The 16,768-nt window shown below is 29.9% G+C and overlaps 1 protein-coding gene across 5 annotated transcripts in view; it reads left to right on the top strand.

The window, feature by feature from the left end:
• The window catches only part of Cnksr2 (connector enhancer of kinase suppressor of Ras 2), a 246,628-nt gene that overhangs the window by 137,185 nt on the left and 92,675 nt on the right, over positions 1–16,768 (top strand). For 3 of the 5 annotated variants that reach the window (XM_021153092.3, XM_021153091.3, XM_021153096.3), the window contains exons 9-11: positions 2,983–3,129; positions 12,571–12,704; positions 15,740–15,951. In XM_021153092.3, the coding sequence (XP_021008751.1) occupies positions 2,983–3,129; positions 12,571–12,704; positions 15,740–15,951 (493 nt within the window). The remainder of the gene's footprint in view (positions 1–2,982; positions 3,130–12,570; positions 12,705–15,739; positions 15,952–16,768) is intronic. The other 2 variants (XM_021153093.3, XM_021153094.3) reach the window with 1 other exon arrangement.

The raw sequence follows: 16,768 nt of genomic DNA on the forward strand, positions 1-16,768 counted from the left end.
ACTCTTCAGACTTCATTCCCATGTCAGCATTTCCAGAATTATTATGTGAAATGGACCTAATGCTTTACTCAAAATCAGTCATGGAGTAAAAAAAGCAATTCAGTTTTATTGAACACACCTGTTTAATAAATTTCTAATTGCTTTCACTAGTCATTTAAAAATGCAATACCATTACTTTTCGCCTTAATGCAGTGATCATTAATGATATTGTATCTCATTCTGCCTCCATATTTATATCCATTTTTTAACAAAAACAAGTTATTTTGCCACTGTGAGAATTACTTTGTTACACACATAATTATATATTCCTTCATATGAACATTTACATAATTTACAATATTGGTTTAATTCGAATGTGTTACAATTTGTCCTGTCATTTAGTGTTAATATTGAAAATAGAATTTGAGAGCCAGACATATTTACTAAACGTGATTCTTGATAAATGTCTGTTTGCTTTTGTTGAAAGCATTGGTGACATTATGTTAAATGATAGTAAGCAGGTTGGTTAAGACATAGTTAAATTATATATCCAAGTACTCTCCTATTAAATGACCTTCAGGGGTAAAATTCAAGTATAATCAAGTTAACTTGATTGTCAGAAACAATTCCACTTTCTTGTGGACAAGTATTTCTATTTTTTGGTAATTTACCCAAAAAATAGACAGAAAAGGACAAATTAAGTTGAACTAAACATTGCACAAGAAAACAAACTACTTTAAAAGTCTTCAACTTTTTGGCCCTGGCGTTCCCCTGTACTGGGGCATATAAAGTTTACATGTCCAATGGGCCTCTCTTTCCAGTGATGGCCGATTAGGCCATCTTTTGATACATATGCAGCTAGAGTCAAGAGCTCCGGGGTACTGGTTAGTTCATAATGTTGTTGCACCTACAGGGTTGCAGACCCCTTTAGCTCCTTGGATACTGGGACTTTGGGATAGCATTGGAAATGTAATTGAGGAAAATACGTAATAAAAAATATTTTAAAAAAACGAAAAAGGACAAAAAAATAATATTTAGTAAATCATAGAGAAAGACACACACACAAAAAAAAAACAGTCTTCAACTTAAACCCAGCTTGGTCACATGCTTGTAATTCAACTACATGAGATGCAAAAGCAAAAATAACCAAAGTTCATAAATTTAAGCCTACCCAGAACTACATAGCAACACATGCATAAAAAATGAATAAGTAAATAAATATATTAAATTATTTATAGTTATAAATGTAATTAATTGTTGAAAACTCAGTTCTTCATTGATTGTTTTAATTGCTAATTTAATAATTTAGGTATGGTTATCATTTATAGGTTGTTCATAAATTTTGTATGAAGAACATGCCTTTCTTCAGGTTTGTAATTCAATCATCGGTTTCATTAAGGGCAAGAATATGAATACCCAGATTCACCTTCACTTTGTTTCCTCTTAGCTTGTACAAATGGCTATCAGGATATTACTTAGCTATCAGAGGGGTCCGAGTAGGTGTAAGATATATAATAACCCCCTCTTAGATAAAATAGGAGGCATTTGGCCAGTTCAATAATTACAGTTGATCTGCATTAATGTTCTTTTTCAAAAGAAGCATCCTCTTATTTATATTAGCCAAGAATTATTGTGATCATTTTAATTCATAGCCAAGATATTCATGATTTTGTACATCGTAGTACCTTGGCCCCATTTTTTATCTTGTTTTTTTATCTTTACTGAATTCATCTGCAATTGATTTTATCAGTAAGAGAATGTTCAACAACTATATCAAAAATCTGTCATTAAACTATAATGGATACATTCTAGGTTACTTCTTCACAGTCTCCTAAGATCTTTGCTTCATTTGATGGGATTGTTTATTCTCTCCAGCTTGAGTAATATACTCTAGGCCAAAACATTATGAAGAACACACAAAAGACATCTGTTCTCTTTAATCTTAGGTGCCTAAAACATAACTACATCACTATTTAGAACATTTGGTAAATTATTTTTTCAATCCAACTTAAATTTTAACCCACTATATTTGTATACAGCTTCATTAGACTTGAGATAAAAAGGTTTTCTGTTTTAACATTAATATGAATACATTAATATGAAATATATTTTTAAAACAAGTAATAAATGAGTTTTAATGTTTCCTTTAAACTATCAGTTTTACCTACCTAGTACTGCAACCTTAGTTACCTGATACTACACCACTAATCCATTTTAAAAGCAAACAAAAGTTCTATGTTTAAAAATTTTTAAAGATGATTAGTGAAATAATTTATGATGAGTATTCATTGAGCCAGTTTTTTTGAGCAGGTATTTAATAAGATGGCTTAATTACATTTAGCATACAATATATTAAGTTTATAGGGTTATTTGGAACACCTTTCCAGTAGATGCTGCACTGGAATAACATTGCCATGTCATTTTAAAATTTATCTTTATAATATGATAAAAGGTTTATTTCACTGATGCTGCTGTCCTTGCGTCAGAATGTTTCCTTGGTGTGTCAGTACCTGCTATTGGCAGCACAATGTCAGTCTAATTAAAGACACTTGTAACCACCTATCTCTAAAAGATGGTGATGAGAAAGCATATGGTGTGGTTTGTTAGCTCAGGACATTGCCAACTCTTCGTTTTCTGGCATGTGGATTTTTCAGTTGTACTTGTGAAGAGAGCTTGGACCTAGGCTTAGCAGCTAAGCAGTATTAACGGTGATATAATTTCTTTACATTCAAAATCACTTCAATGACAAGATATGTTTTAGTCTCCGCTTTGATATGGTAAATGTCCATTATGTTGTCTCATAATTTTATGGACTCTAATGAAATAATATGGTTAATCAACAAATATAAAACATTTTCTTGAATATATTTCTCCTGAAAATAGGTAGGATGATACACCAATTATGTGATTTCTTTTTTCTAACTAATCTTATTAAAGGGGGAGAACATGAAATCATTGAGTACTGTACCTCAATTTTATTGTAATGATTTTGCTGGTTACCAGGTGGGGTGGCAGTTGAAAAATTTGGTGAATGCACTACGAGAGGACCCGAGTGGTGTTATCTTAACTTTGAAAAAGCGACCTCAGAGCATGCTTACCTCAGCACCAGCTTTACTGAAAAATATGAGATGGAAGCCCCTTGCTCTGCAGGTAATGAAGCTTAATCATAAGTCATACACCATCATTTTAGCCATAGATTATCTCAGTAATGCTTCTTTTTTGTGCCTCATCTCAGCAGCATATGAATTAATCTTGTATGCTTTTGAAAATTTGTTTGTGAAATTATCTCTTCACCTCTTATCCTTATAGACTTAATTGTGATGAAATCTGAGACAATAACTAAAACCCAAAGAATAACACTAATTTCATTTAAAAACTTTAAGCATAATTCTAAAAATTCACAAGTTATTCCATGTCAAAATATGGAGAAGAAAGTAAGGTTTATTTTTGTATTATAACCTTATATTTTATAAGTTGTAATCACCTACACTTCTGAAAGAAAGTAGTGGATAGTTTAAAAAACTACTTTAAATCAGGATATAAACTTGTAGTTTATAAAGAGTGGGAATTTAATTTTCAAATTAGCAATTAAAATTTAATTAATCTATTTCACAGAAGATTTCATTTTTCACTTGTCCATCAGGGGAAGTGCTACATTAGGAGTTTTTTCATTTTTCTTTATTATGAAACTTCATTATAAAATATTAGTTTGGATGGCAATATAGTATATAAAGTTATTTTAAAAGATATAAAATTTTGTGGTTGGACAAAGAAAAAAAATAGTACATTTTATTTCAATCAGGATAGAATCCTGAAAAGATATTGAAATTTTTTTTCACAAATCTTCTATTTTTAAGTCAACCGACTATTACCTTATTGTAGAAGTCTAGTTGTTTGGCTGTTTTTAAATAATTGATCAGTGAATTTAGAATACTGACCATTTTTCAGATTAAGAAGAAAAGCTTCAATATTTCCCCTTCTATGTAAGATTTGATAATCTACTAGTGCTTTTTACAAGTCATAGATTTTTTTTCTAATAAGTTCTCCATTAAACTGGTCTCACGAATTATAATTTTTTTCAGTGTCTAATACTTTACCACTTACCAGGCCCAAGGTTGGCATTATATTTGGATAATGTTAAAGCACATAAAATGTTTCAATGTTAATAACTTTATATCTTTAATGTGAAGATTTTTGTATTTTTCAATAAATTAAATTAATATGTCTAAATGCAGTTGACTTACAATACCTATTTATACAAAAATATCTAATGATTGCTAAAGTCCATAGGCTATTTGCCTTATTAAGTTATATGTCACCAGATCAAAATTCTCTATCACATAATTTTTTTCTTACTGCATTATAAATTGCTTTGTTCTACTCTGGAATTTCCTATTGACACTTTCTATGTCAAAGATACTTTTTCAAAGCTTAAAGGAATGGGAACATAGAAGAGTCCCATGCTTTCAGTTATTAGATGGTTCTCTTTAAATATGTGTACATTTCTTCCTTTTCTATAGCAATTCATAAGGAACTTAAACACCAAAAAGATCCTAGTTTTTGTTGATTCATATTCTCTGAAGTAGTATGTCTAGAAACTCAAATGATTATTTATTCCATTGTTAGATCTTTGGCCAGTAGTATAACCTGAAGTGAAAAATGAATGTTAAAGCAATTAAAAGTCACTTACATGACTAAGTAAAGAAATCCAGACATTAGTATTACTTATGTTATATATATACTTGATATTTGTTCCAAGTTAGGGCACAAAAACCTTTTAAAAGTTAACTCCATCAATCCTTACGATACAATTATAAAAATTTAAGGTACTATTTTAGGTCCATTATTTAAAAGCTATAAATATTATCAAAATATTAATTATACTTATTTCTTATTACTTACTAATTTATGCTGAATATTTTATGAATTTATGTTTTCATAATACTAAAATTTGGAGGAAAGGAAAAGAATTTAAATAAGTACATGTGTATATATCAACACATTTGGAAATTTGCTATTTCAACTAAATTTGGGTAACCTAAAATGTATTATCTGAAATTCACCATCTCTAGATAAGCAAGGCTGTTAAGGAAAACAAAACTATTTTTAACATCTTTGAAAATTGCTTCAAACTTTAACTTTAACACAGAAAAGGGGGGAAATTGGTTTTAATTAAATTCTTCCTAGTGGTGCTAAAACTAATTCTTAACACTAAGGGTGTACGTGTTCTATAATTTTACAACAGCACCACTACCACCATGTGTTCTTATAACCTATTTTGAGGACTGGAAATGATATCATTATAGACTTCTTTATTGATCTTAAGGCTTTAGCCTGTGCTAAAATCCATACACCCTGAAGCTTAATGGAAACTATCAGAATTTTTATAGAAAACAAATTGAGTTCAAGTTAAGGTGTAACTCCCTAAGATTTCAAACTGGAGAATTGGAATGCAGGCTGTTGCAGAGAAGAAATGCCAAATAGCAGGGTGAGGTTTGATGGCAGTTGTGGATTACTCCATGGCTTTGTTGGAGGTCATATTTTCTGAGAACCAGCCTCACATATGAAGCACAAAAACTATTGCAGCCAATAGTCCTCTGTGTAGACACAAGTGTCATTATTATTGTTTTCTTAATTCTGGTATCCATACAGATTAGCTGGAACCAGAATGCATAAGCATTAAATATAAATCATCAATATTGAAACTTGAAGTTTGAATTATGTTGGTTCTTTTTCTAAAGTATACCAGTAATCTAATAAGAATTAGATTAATTAGAAGCTATACAAAAAAATGTTGTATTTATTTAAATCAGCATGTGTATTTTATTTTTTTTACACCAGGCTCAATCTATCTACTAACTTTTTTCAAATAAAAGTATCAATTGACTGAACATGAAGGCCAAAAGTAGTGTATACATCATTTTTCATACCTAATGATTTAAACAAATTATGGTACTGATTTTTTATTTATGCCAATAAAGTATATGTATCCTAAGGTGAAATATTTTACTTATAAACTGATTAAAATGATAGGACCATTTAATATTAATAAATTGTAATGGTAGATTTTGATTTGGAATTTCTTTGGAACTCATACCCAAATAAGCAAAAGCATACAATTCAACTTCATGCTTACAGAGCAATTTCATCAGCACATTTCATGACACTTGGCAGCTCTTTTGATAAAATTCTATCTTCTCAAACATTTGATGATAGAACTGAAGGACTTAAAGATCCCTTAAGATACAATGACCAATTTAATTACGTCTGAAAATTTGAATTCTGTTGTCATCTGTATATGGTCATAAGTAGCAAAGATGTCTGTCTATGAGATACAGTCTTTTATTCTAAGGTAAACTGGGGTGGCTTGCCTCCTAAGAGTTGCTTTCAAAACATCTCCTTAGGGGCACTCTGCTAATTTCCAGGATGTGGGTAAGCATGGTGATTGCATATGGTCATTCTTCTATTAATTAAATGAATTCCAGGGAGTGCTGGGTAGACCACAATTAGATGACTAGAAGTTTGTCGTACTAAATGCAATTGATGCATTATAACAAGAACATAAGAGCGATCAATTTCTTCTTACAAGAGATGTATGGAAGAAATAACTGGACACTGCCAAGAAATTTCCTTAAATCATCACTGGGAATCAATGATTATTTAAAATGCTTGAAGAACACAGCTTTTGGTGGAGAAATATATCTCAGATAAACTAATGCCAATTTAGATATTGTTCAATGCATTTTATATAAATTAGCACTAATTTATATGAATAGCATTATATTCCTAAACTATTTTCTACCCCATAAATCTATTATATTGATACTGTAGTGTTGGTTTGTGATTTTTGTACTTAAATTTTATTTTATTGATGGAAGTTTACACTTTACAGTCCTGTAATGACTAAATAGGAATGAAATAGAAAATTATCAACAGCAGTCAGTTTTGTATATCGACTGGTATAACAACTGTAGAATGGCGAGCACATTAAATTTAAAATAATATACTTAAATGATTGAAGTCATGTAAAAGTCAAAACAAAAGCAATACATTTTATTTCAGTATCTAAGATACAATTTAATGTTATTAAATGAACATTAGTGAAAGTTTATACATTTTACTGAGTCTTGTTTTAAAAACATATTACGAGGAAAGCCTTTTATTTGAGGTATAATTTTAAGTAAAAATACAATTATGCTAGCTGGACAACAGTGGCATTTCTATGTTCTATATGCTCAAATTAGGAAGTGACTTGCAAGAAGCTATCACATCACATTGAAGTTCATCAGTGTGTGAGCAATCGGATGAAGAATCTAAGTAACATTTGTGGGTTTGAGCCAAATGCTTTTACAGTTTTAACACTGTGTATAAGAACATATGGTGTTAGACATTGCCAAACAGCAATTAAGTTAAGCTTAATGCTTTTCGAAAATCTTAAAAATAAAGTGTTTCAAGTAAAACCTCAACATCCCACAATTTCATTCTGTTAATATCTTAGATTAATGTTAACTAGATTTTCGGACATGTGATTTCAAATTTAATATTGTCATTAAATTGTGCACATAAGATCAAACCGCACAAAATTACATACACTCACTAGTCTTATCATCAGTACAATGTGATTTGGTGGGAATAGCTATTTTGTAATATGACTCCAAATGTTATATAAGATATTGTGTAATAGCATACATATTTTTTGTCCAAATATTTGTGCTTTTTAAATTTAAGAATATAAGGTCTCCTGATCATATCCATGGTCTAAAAAAAGCTTGTTTTCTTTATAGTCTAGTAAGTACAACAGAAAATTTACATGCTTAGAGAAGAAAACATAATTTTTGTTTCTTTAAATTTGTATTCTAATAGAAGCTGAGAAACTGAGGGAGAACTTTTTAAACACACAATTATTTTGCTTAAGCTCTTCTCAAATAATTTATCACATAGAAAAGGCTTGGCCAAGTAAAAATGTACACATTTTGTTTTGAAATTATAGCTAGCATTTTCTATGTGGTCAAGAAATGTATAAGATTGTATGCAAATTCTTCTTTCAATACCCATAATATATTTTCTCTGGACCATTTGTTGAGATGATCAAGGAAATAATTGTTAATATAAAGCAATATCCTGGTACTAGTGATACCAGTATTGTGAATTTAATAAGAATGTGCCTGAACTGTATAAGAACTTAAATACTGTTCTATGCTAGAACTTTGGGGTGTTGTGATCAATTTGAGTCTGTGATTACTTCCAAGAATAAATAAAATGAATGGCTAGGTTATATATACTTACTGTAATCATTTGTATCTCATTTGATATTTTCAACCTGAAAGGGAAAAACAAGTTTTTGTGTGAATTTCATATAAGTAATTTTTACAAATAGTATTATTGCAGTGTTTAACATTTCAATATTGGGGTTGCCTCTATGTCATTGGTTTCATTGAAGAAATTTATATCTCTGACTTTGGTAGATCAGTTACTAAATTGAAGGACAACTAAATTAAGATATGCTTGACCAAGATTTTAAAGTATTTCAAGTAAAACTTAAAATTCAAATTTAGTTTCTTAAGTGATATATACATGTATATATGTGTATATATGTGTATATATATATACACATATGTATATATCAGTACTTTGCTGATGTTTTGTTTGTGATATTGTGATATTAGAATTAGAGGACACAAAGAAGAAAAGCTAAAAATTTTCTTTGACCATTACAACCCTCCATCAATATGTAAACTGATGGGTAATATATTATTGCTAAAGTTTTCACTCATATTTCAGAATGATTTATACCATACTATATTTTAGAGTATGTCTTTAAGGTATTTATATACTTTAAAGTGACACTGAAATGCATGTATGACTTCTAAGTAGAAGATTTCTGAGTCTGGTTGACCATTACAACTACTCATTAAGCATCTAAATGTATTAAAGAACAGTATATGATTTTGAATTTAATACTTAGAGAGAAAAATAACAGTAATCTATAATAATATATCAGACTTGATTTCTAAGAGTAAAATACATATATACATGCACACACACACATACATATACAAATAGTCTTTTCTAATGTAGTGCTGTTCATTTTGTGGAAGGGGAATTTTTTGGTATAATAAACATTTAGAAATGAATATTGGATGATATGACTAGGTCCTTCCAAATAAACTCCTTTGAAGTCAAATTCAAAATGGATCTAAATCATACTTAATAGCATGCCATAGCACCGTGTTATTGTGAAGTTTTAGGATAATATGCAGTCTTAAAATAATACCTTTAGTCACTGATAGTAGTTTTTGCCAAATAATTTTACCAAAGATATTAAAGCCATGAAAGAAAGAATAGGATTAAATCTACTTTTTGTTTAAAGTGCAAATTCTTCCTGGTACAACCATGACTATTTTCCTGATTCTATATCATAAATAAATGATTTACAGTAAATGTCTCTAAGATAAAAGAAGGTATAGTTTAGTTTTATTAAATTCTCTTATTTGAGGTTTTTAGTCAAAAGATAATATATATATATGCATATATATATATATATAGGTTAAAATTAAATTGAATTTGGAAATACACTTAATTTGTAATCAAAGAACACTAAATTTGTCATTTCCCATGTATTTTCATACTAATGGTAAATTATTTGATTAGAACTTTTTACAATTAAAATTATTTTCAATGATTTCAGCTTAATTTCATTATTTGTTCTATTCTGTTACACATCTTCCTGCAGTTTCTTAATGACTTTAAAATGTTTTTAGTCATTTAATTTTATGCTACTTCAATTCTTGACCAGAAATTTTTTTTTTAATTTTATTTAATATTTTTTTTTTACACTCCAGATTTTATACCCCTCCCGGTCTACCAAGTTGATAATTTTAATATGATTCCCAAAATAAATGTTTTCTTTCTAACTCTGCTTAGCTTGACAATAATGGCACAAACAGTACAGAAAATATTACATATATATTGAATATTACTATGAGCTTTAATTTGTATAAGCCAGATAGCATCCACACAATAAACCCCTTGAAGAACTTCCTCTGGTTTATTTATCAATAAAATAAACAGTCAGTTGAATTTAGCAACATAATCGAACCATTCTTCCTTTGCTCTGTAAGAACAAGTTGTATTTATTTTATAGCAGTTCAATTAATTGGACCAGGGTAACATAACCAAATCTGATACCTATTTGAACATTTTAAGCCTTTTTCTTATATTAATTTTCTAGCATGATGACTCACATTAACTCTTATTAATAGCAACTTCTTGTTGAAAATAGAAATAAAAAGATACACTTTTTTCTTATATTATTAATTTTCCAATATAGTAACTCACATTAAATGATGATATTAATAGCAACTCCTTCTTGAAAATAGAAATATAGAGGTAATAGAAATTTGAAGGAAGTTGGCATAGCTAATCATAAATGTACTAGAAAAGAAATTCACAGTTTTGGGCGATTGTTCATGAAAAATAAAAATTCTATTAGTCTTTACCTCGTACTTAAGGCATCTTTAAATATTCTTGTAAAAAGTTGACTGCAATTCCTTTTTTCCTTGTTTTCGGGTGTTGGGGAAAGAAAGTAGATAATAAACAAACAAAATCTATAGATTACCAAAGTTAAAGTATAATTAGTAACCTTAAAGTAGAAGAAAACAATAAAATTTAAGATTACTTTTTATTAAAAACTTGTATTATTAGAAAGTTTTTTGAAGTTCATTTGTACTACTAGGATATTTTAAAATTAAAGTATATTGAAAAACATACCAATTATTTGTTCTTCCTTCATAATAAATTGATTTTAGAGTATTGGAAATTAATATACTGGATATTAAGTTCTTATTTTGCTGCATTTCTATTAGGGTTGACTGTATTTTGAGTCAAAATATAACAACAAAGAATAAAAGAACTGTAAGCTGTCATATTGCAATACATACTGGTGTGAGTGTATGTGCATGTGTATGTATCTCTGAATCTTTCATTCAAACATTATAGAGGCATGAAACGCACTTAGAATTCATTTTTTATTATCTTGGGCTTCATGGCATTCATCAGTACAAATGACTCCTCTAATCATCTCTATACTCTCAGAGTTTCTCATTGCCAAGAATTTAGTTTCTATGGGACAGGCATACATTAGGTGTATCCTATCCCAAAAAAGAATAGTATTGTTAGACAGAGAACTATTTATTACATACTGTCATAATATCTAAAATTTGTTAATTAATATGTAAAGTTTATGACACTTTGAAATCATCATATATTATAGAAAATTAAGATTTCATACATTGCCATTCTTTTTCCTATCTCTTTTTATTTATTTATTTTTATTTCACATACATTAAACTTAACTGTCCTTTTGAGAAGAAGTGTGATTTGAATCTATTAAGATAAGCTGTGTAATGAGGAAGGTCAAAATCATTAAGTGAGTCCCAAATTGTGTAGCTTATCCCAGTGACCTACATTGTAATTTCCATTGTATTTATGCCTGGCTTTCTAAAATGTTCTGTTTTCTGTATTAAAGTAATGCTACAATACAAGTAGTTGTAATATACATTTATTTGAGTGTCTAGCAATGCATGTTGAAGTAGTAGAATTGTGAGTTCATCTAGATATGCCAAATGTGTTTCATACAGACTAAAATAACACCGTTTTGTCATGGGAAGATGCAATTCATTTTGTGATCATTACTTTTGTGTTTGAGATTGCATTGAGGGTTACATTTTAATGTTAATTGTGTGTATACTTAATCGGATATGTAAGACAAATATAAAAAATTGTGACCTATAGTTCCAATTTAGTATAATTTTTCAATCCACAAGATTATTCTTACATTCTGTGAATTAGAATTGGGAATGCTCTTAAGACATCCTGATATATGATTGATTCAGTTTATACAGCATCTTTAGAAAGCAACCTCTATTTAATACTTAAATAAAAGAGATCTATAGACATGGAACAAGAGATAAGTTTTAAATGATAGATAAATCCGTGTGCTTGTGAAAGATCAAATGATTGTGTCACCTTAATCACTATACTTTTGAAGATGTAATAGAAAATGGCTTTGAAGAGACAGCTCTGTGTTTATGTTGGCAAGAACTATATTTTCATAGAAAATACTCTCCTGTGTTGATCTCTATTTTTTGTTACCTTCTTTGAACCTCTGTCACATTCTTACTAACATAAAACTATGGTTTATCAAATGTCAGTCAGGATGCAAGTAAGCTAAATCTTTTATGAATTATTTTTATTAGCTTTCAAAAGTGGGATTCCTGCAAATTTAATTGAAATAGTTTCTCATTTTTAAGTGACATACTCTTCTCATTACAAATCATTGAATGGTACGTTTCCTTTATAAATAGCTTTTGGTTGGTTAAACCATAGAAAAGGTGAGTTGGGGACTGCATGGAAAACATTATTGCTTATTATTCGTTTGGGGGAATATCAATATGGTAAATAACATTTTCTTGATTTCAGCCAAGTTCAAAACTTTGAACAAACAGATAATTTTTAAATGATAACTATGTGTCATTGTTGTTGTTTTGTGTTGTTTGTGTGCGTATGTATTTTCTTTTTCATTTTAACCAGCCTCTTATACCTAGAAGTCCCACAAGCAGCGTTGCCACGCCCTCCAGCACCATCAGTACACCCACCAAAAGAGACAGTTCTGCTCTCCAGGATCTCTACATTCCCCCTCCTCCTGCAGAACCATATATTCCCAGGTATGAACTATCCAGGTTGTTATTCTCCGCAGCTTCTAACTAAAGGCTAATCTAACAGCTTCTACACTATGAAGTCAGTTCTTGAACAATTTGAATAATTTTTCTTAGGCATTCTGAACACATTCTAAAAGGTAATTCTTATGAAAGTGAATGTGCTCTTAATAACAGTTACTTCACATAATAGGAGAGTAATATTCGATAACCAAGATTATTTTATAAGGTAAATAATTAGAGAGGATTTTTAACTGTGAAGCCACTAGAAATGTCAGTTCCATACAAACCATTTCATATGTATTTAAATGGCGAGTTTAGAGATATTTCTTATACTTTCTTAAATAAAAGTGGACAGTTGTAATAAGACCATCTCAAAATTTAGATGCTCATTAAAGGAATATTATAAACAAATCCTTCATAGGATAGGAATTTTGGTAGTATATAGAACATACATTGTGTACTTAATTACAGTTATACATGATAAAATGCTTTCTTATCTTAAAAAAGAGAAAAGGGCAGACTAGTTGAATTAAAATTTCTCACACAACTACATTATTTGAAAACATTTAAGGGAAATTTTGCTTTGATCTCTTTAAAAAAATAGTCATAATTGGATTGTCTTTTGACTGTATATACAGTCTTATACTGCAAGTGATATTTTGTACTTAACCAAATTTCTTTCTTTCTGAATAAATACTTTATAGCTCCTTAAGCAATTTTAAGCTATAATAACTAATTCATAAACCTAGTGTGTCTCATTAACTATAAAGAATATCCACTAGGGCAATGATCTGTCTCCTTAAATCTAGAGCATAACTATAGATTTGCTATGTTTGCATATGCACATATAAATTTAAGAAAAGTGAAAGTGTTTATATTACAGTGAATACATCAAGTTCTTCAGAAAACTCATACTATGAATGCATACATACATATACATATTTGTATATATCATTACTTTATTACACTGGACATTTTTGTTTTCCTTGGTACACTTCTCAATTTTACATAATTCAGTATATTCCATATAGTCACGTTTAATAAAGCTGACCTGTTGATAAAAGGCTGCTTCTCCATAATACTGTATTATAGAAAATACCAGCCCCTATAAATTTCTTTCATAGAGAATGTCTATATAAATATAACATGATAAACTAATAGGTCTGAATCACCTTCTGGTACAAGCTGCATTAGTATTCATGTCACAAGCCTCATGGAGAAATCTGCAAATATACAGATAAACATAGCCTTCCTCTAGTGTCCTGAGTTTCACTAGGGCTGTTTCCAAGCTAATTGCAATGTCAATTTCTTTTCAATAGAGGGCTAACAGTAAGAAAAACTAACAGGCAATTAGTTTAAGAAGAGCTTTCAGCCAACTGAAAATGAAATTTGCATTGAGATTTATATTTGTATTCTTCATGTTTCAGGACCAGTTATATACTTATAGTTCAGTATTAAACAATATATTTGTTTTAAGAGGTAAAAAAAATAAATGGTTATGTATATGGTAGCTATCTTGTGAGGAAATACATTAATAAGACAACTTTCTGATTGAATCAACTTTGAGAATATAATTTATTGCTTTCTACATCATTAAAATATCTGGATTATAGTTCTCTACTTTGGACATTTCAACATTTCCTTTTTAAATAGGCAAATACAATTTTTTGGTAGACTGAGATTCATAATTATTAAATTGACAGATTTTTATAAATTCATCACCATTTTAGAAAGTCTAATGGGAGATAATTAAAATATGACTCAGTTTATTTTGCAAGTTCAAGATTTTAGTCATATTTCGACATAAAATGAATGTGTTCATATTTGATAGTGCTGATTTGTGGTAGGTACTCTTTAGGATAACTAGGAACACCTATTACCAATGAAGCACAATGATTCACGAGAGGAAAAAACATTTGCAGTTACATTTATAGTCATATTCTAGAAGACAGTTTTTAAAATGAATTTTCACAGATAGCCAGGGAAAGATTTCATATGATAAACAAGGTGTTGTTTACTTAATCCTAGAAGGAAGCTTTTGTTATCAGCTCAATCACGACTCATGAGGAAAAAATTAAACCCAAATTGAAGACATTTTTTAAAAAGCCACCGAGCAGTACTCATTAATTTCCACAGGGTTATAGAGGTGGAAAACAGGAAATGGTATAGAAGTGGAGGGGACTGGGGTGGGGGGAAACGCATAGAAGTAGGAGCACAAGAGCAAGGGATGGATATTATAAAAATGCACTGAACAAACAGGAAGTGTTTAATACAATGTAAAATGAAATTACAGAAACCAAAAAAAAAGAAAGGAAATGTTTTTAAATAGCTAAAAGAGGATTTAGGGATCTCATAAAATATTGAGAAATTTCTCCCCTTAAATTATTACAGATGAAAAAATTAATTCTCAAATCCCATTCCTAAATTCCATATTCATATTTTACCTTATTTTCTACCCTCTCTCCATAAGAAACATTGCTAATGTGTAATTTCTGTATAGCCTTTAGTATCTATCCTTTACCTAAAACCAATCTATGTGCTGAAATAGTTCTTCTTCTTATAATATGACACAGTGAATATTGGACTAGAACAGAAGTTAGAAGATCCATGATGTGTTTCTAGCTGTCAGTTATCTCTATGACACTGGAGCCAGTTATTTAAACATTTGGCCTCACTATTTTTTTTTTTGTTTTTTTTTTTTTTTTTTTTTTTTTTTTTTGGTTTTTCGAGACAGGGTTTCTCTGTGTAGCCCTGGCTGTCCTGGAACTCACTCTGTAGACCAGGCTGGCCTCGAACTCAGAAATCCGCCTGCCTCTGCCTCCCGAGTGCTGGGATTAAAGGCGTGCGCCACCACGCCCGGCTCTTGGCCTCACTATTATGTGGAAGAAAATACGAATTTTAGCTTATCCTATAATTCTCAAAGAAATTTTATAGAGATTTGAAGATACATTATAAGGGAATGATATTGTTATTATTTTAAGGCCCCTGTAATTTTGTATGGCCCTAATAATATGCTCATCTCTACCTTCACATTGCTTTAGGGATGAAAAAGGAAACCTTCCTTGTGAAGACCTCAGAGGACATATGGTGGGCAAGCCAGTTCATAAGGGATCTGAATCCCCAAATTCATTTCTGGACCAGGAATATCGAAAGAGGTTTAACATTGTTGAAGAAGATACTGTCTTGTATTGCTATGAATATGAAAAGGGACGATCAAGTAGTCAAGGAAGACGGGAAAGCACACCAACCTATGGTGAGAGTTCTTCTCTTATGTTCTATAAAAGCTGTGTCTGCCATGAGTTTCTCAATTACCTTTCATAGATTATCAGTTGTAAAACTACTTGATTGCTTTTGATTATTTCAAATTCATCAGTGACTCTGTGTACTTCTGAGTAGACTAGCAACAATTAAGACATGATACTAGAAACTATTCTAGATATTCTAAAGAACAGGTAACATTTTAATTTAATGGGATGTGAAATATTAGAATCACATGTATATCTTCTATGACAGAGGACACAAATAAAATAATTCAAGAGTTTTATATAAGTATAAATACTCATAATTAACATGACTTCTTTGAAATGAAATCATTTTCTTAATTCACAAGGATTTGTAAAGACTCTTTTAGGTAGGCTTTTCTGGGGAAAGTATATATAAGGCTTTATATTCTTTTAAGAAGTTGTACAATTGATCTTATGTTTGAATAAAAGAAATTTTTACCTAGAAAGGACTAAGCTTATTTAGGTCATAGATGAAAATTGAGTTGCTTTGTTAGGATTTTTTTAATTGTTGACTCATGGATAACCAAGATGTTAATGTAATCACAAATGGTTGAAGGTGATATGCTATATCTCTAAGATTTGCATGTGAAGGCACTTAACATGTAAAATGAATAGATTTCATTGGAAGACTTTGCTTTTCCCTGTCCAATTTCAAAGTAAAGAGTGAGAAGCATATACTTTGGGAAAGCCAAGATTATTCCATAGAATGTTGCAGCATGGCTTCATCCTCTGTTCCCAAAACAGCAGTCATTTCCTCTTACACATGCTTAATTTTCTTACAGCTAT

This window comes from Mus caroli, unplaced genomic scaffold, assembly GCF_978045245.1.
Source record: "Mus caroli unplaced genomic scaffold, Mus_caroli_1 scaffold_5, whole genome shotgun sequence".
NCBI lineage: Eukaryota > Metazoa > Chordata > Mammalia > Rodentia > Muridae > Mus > Mus caroli.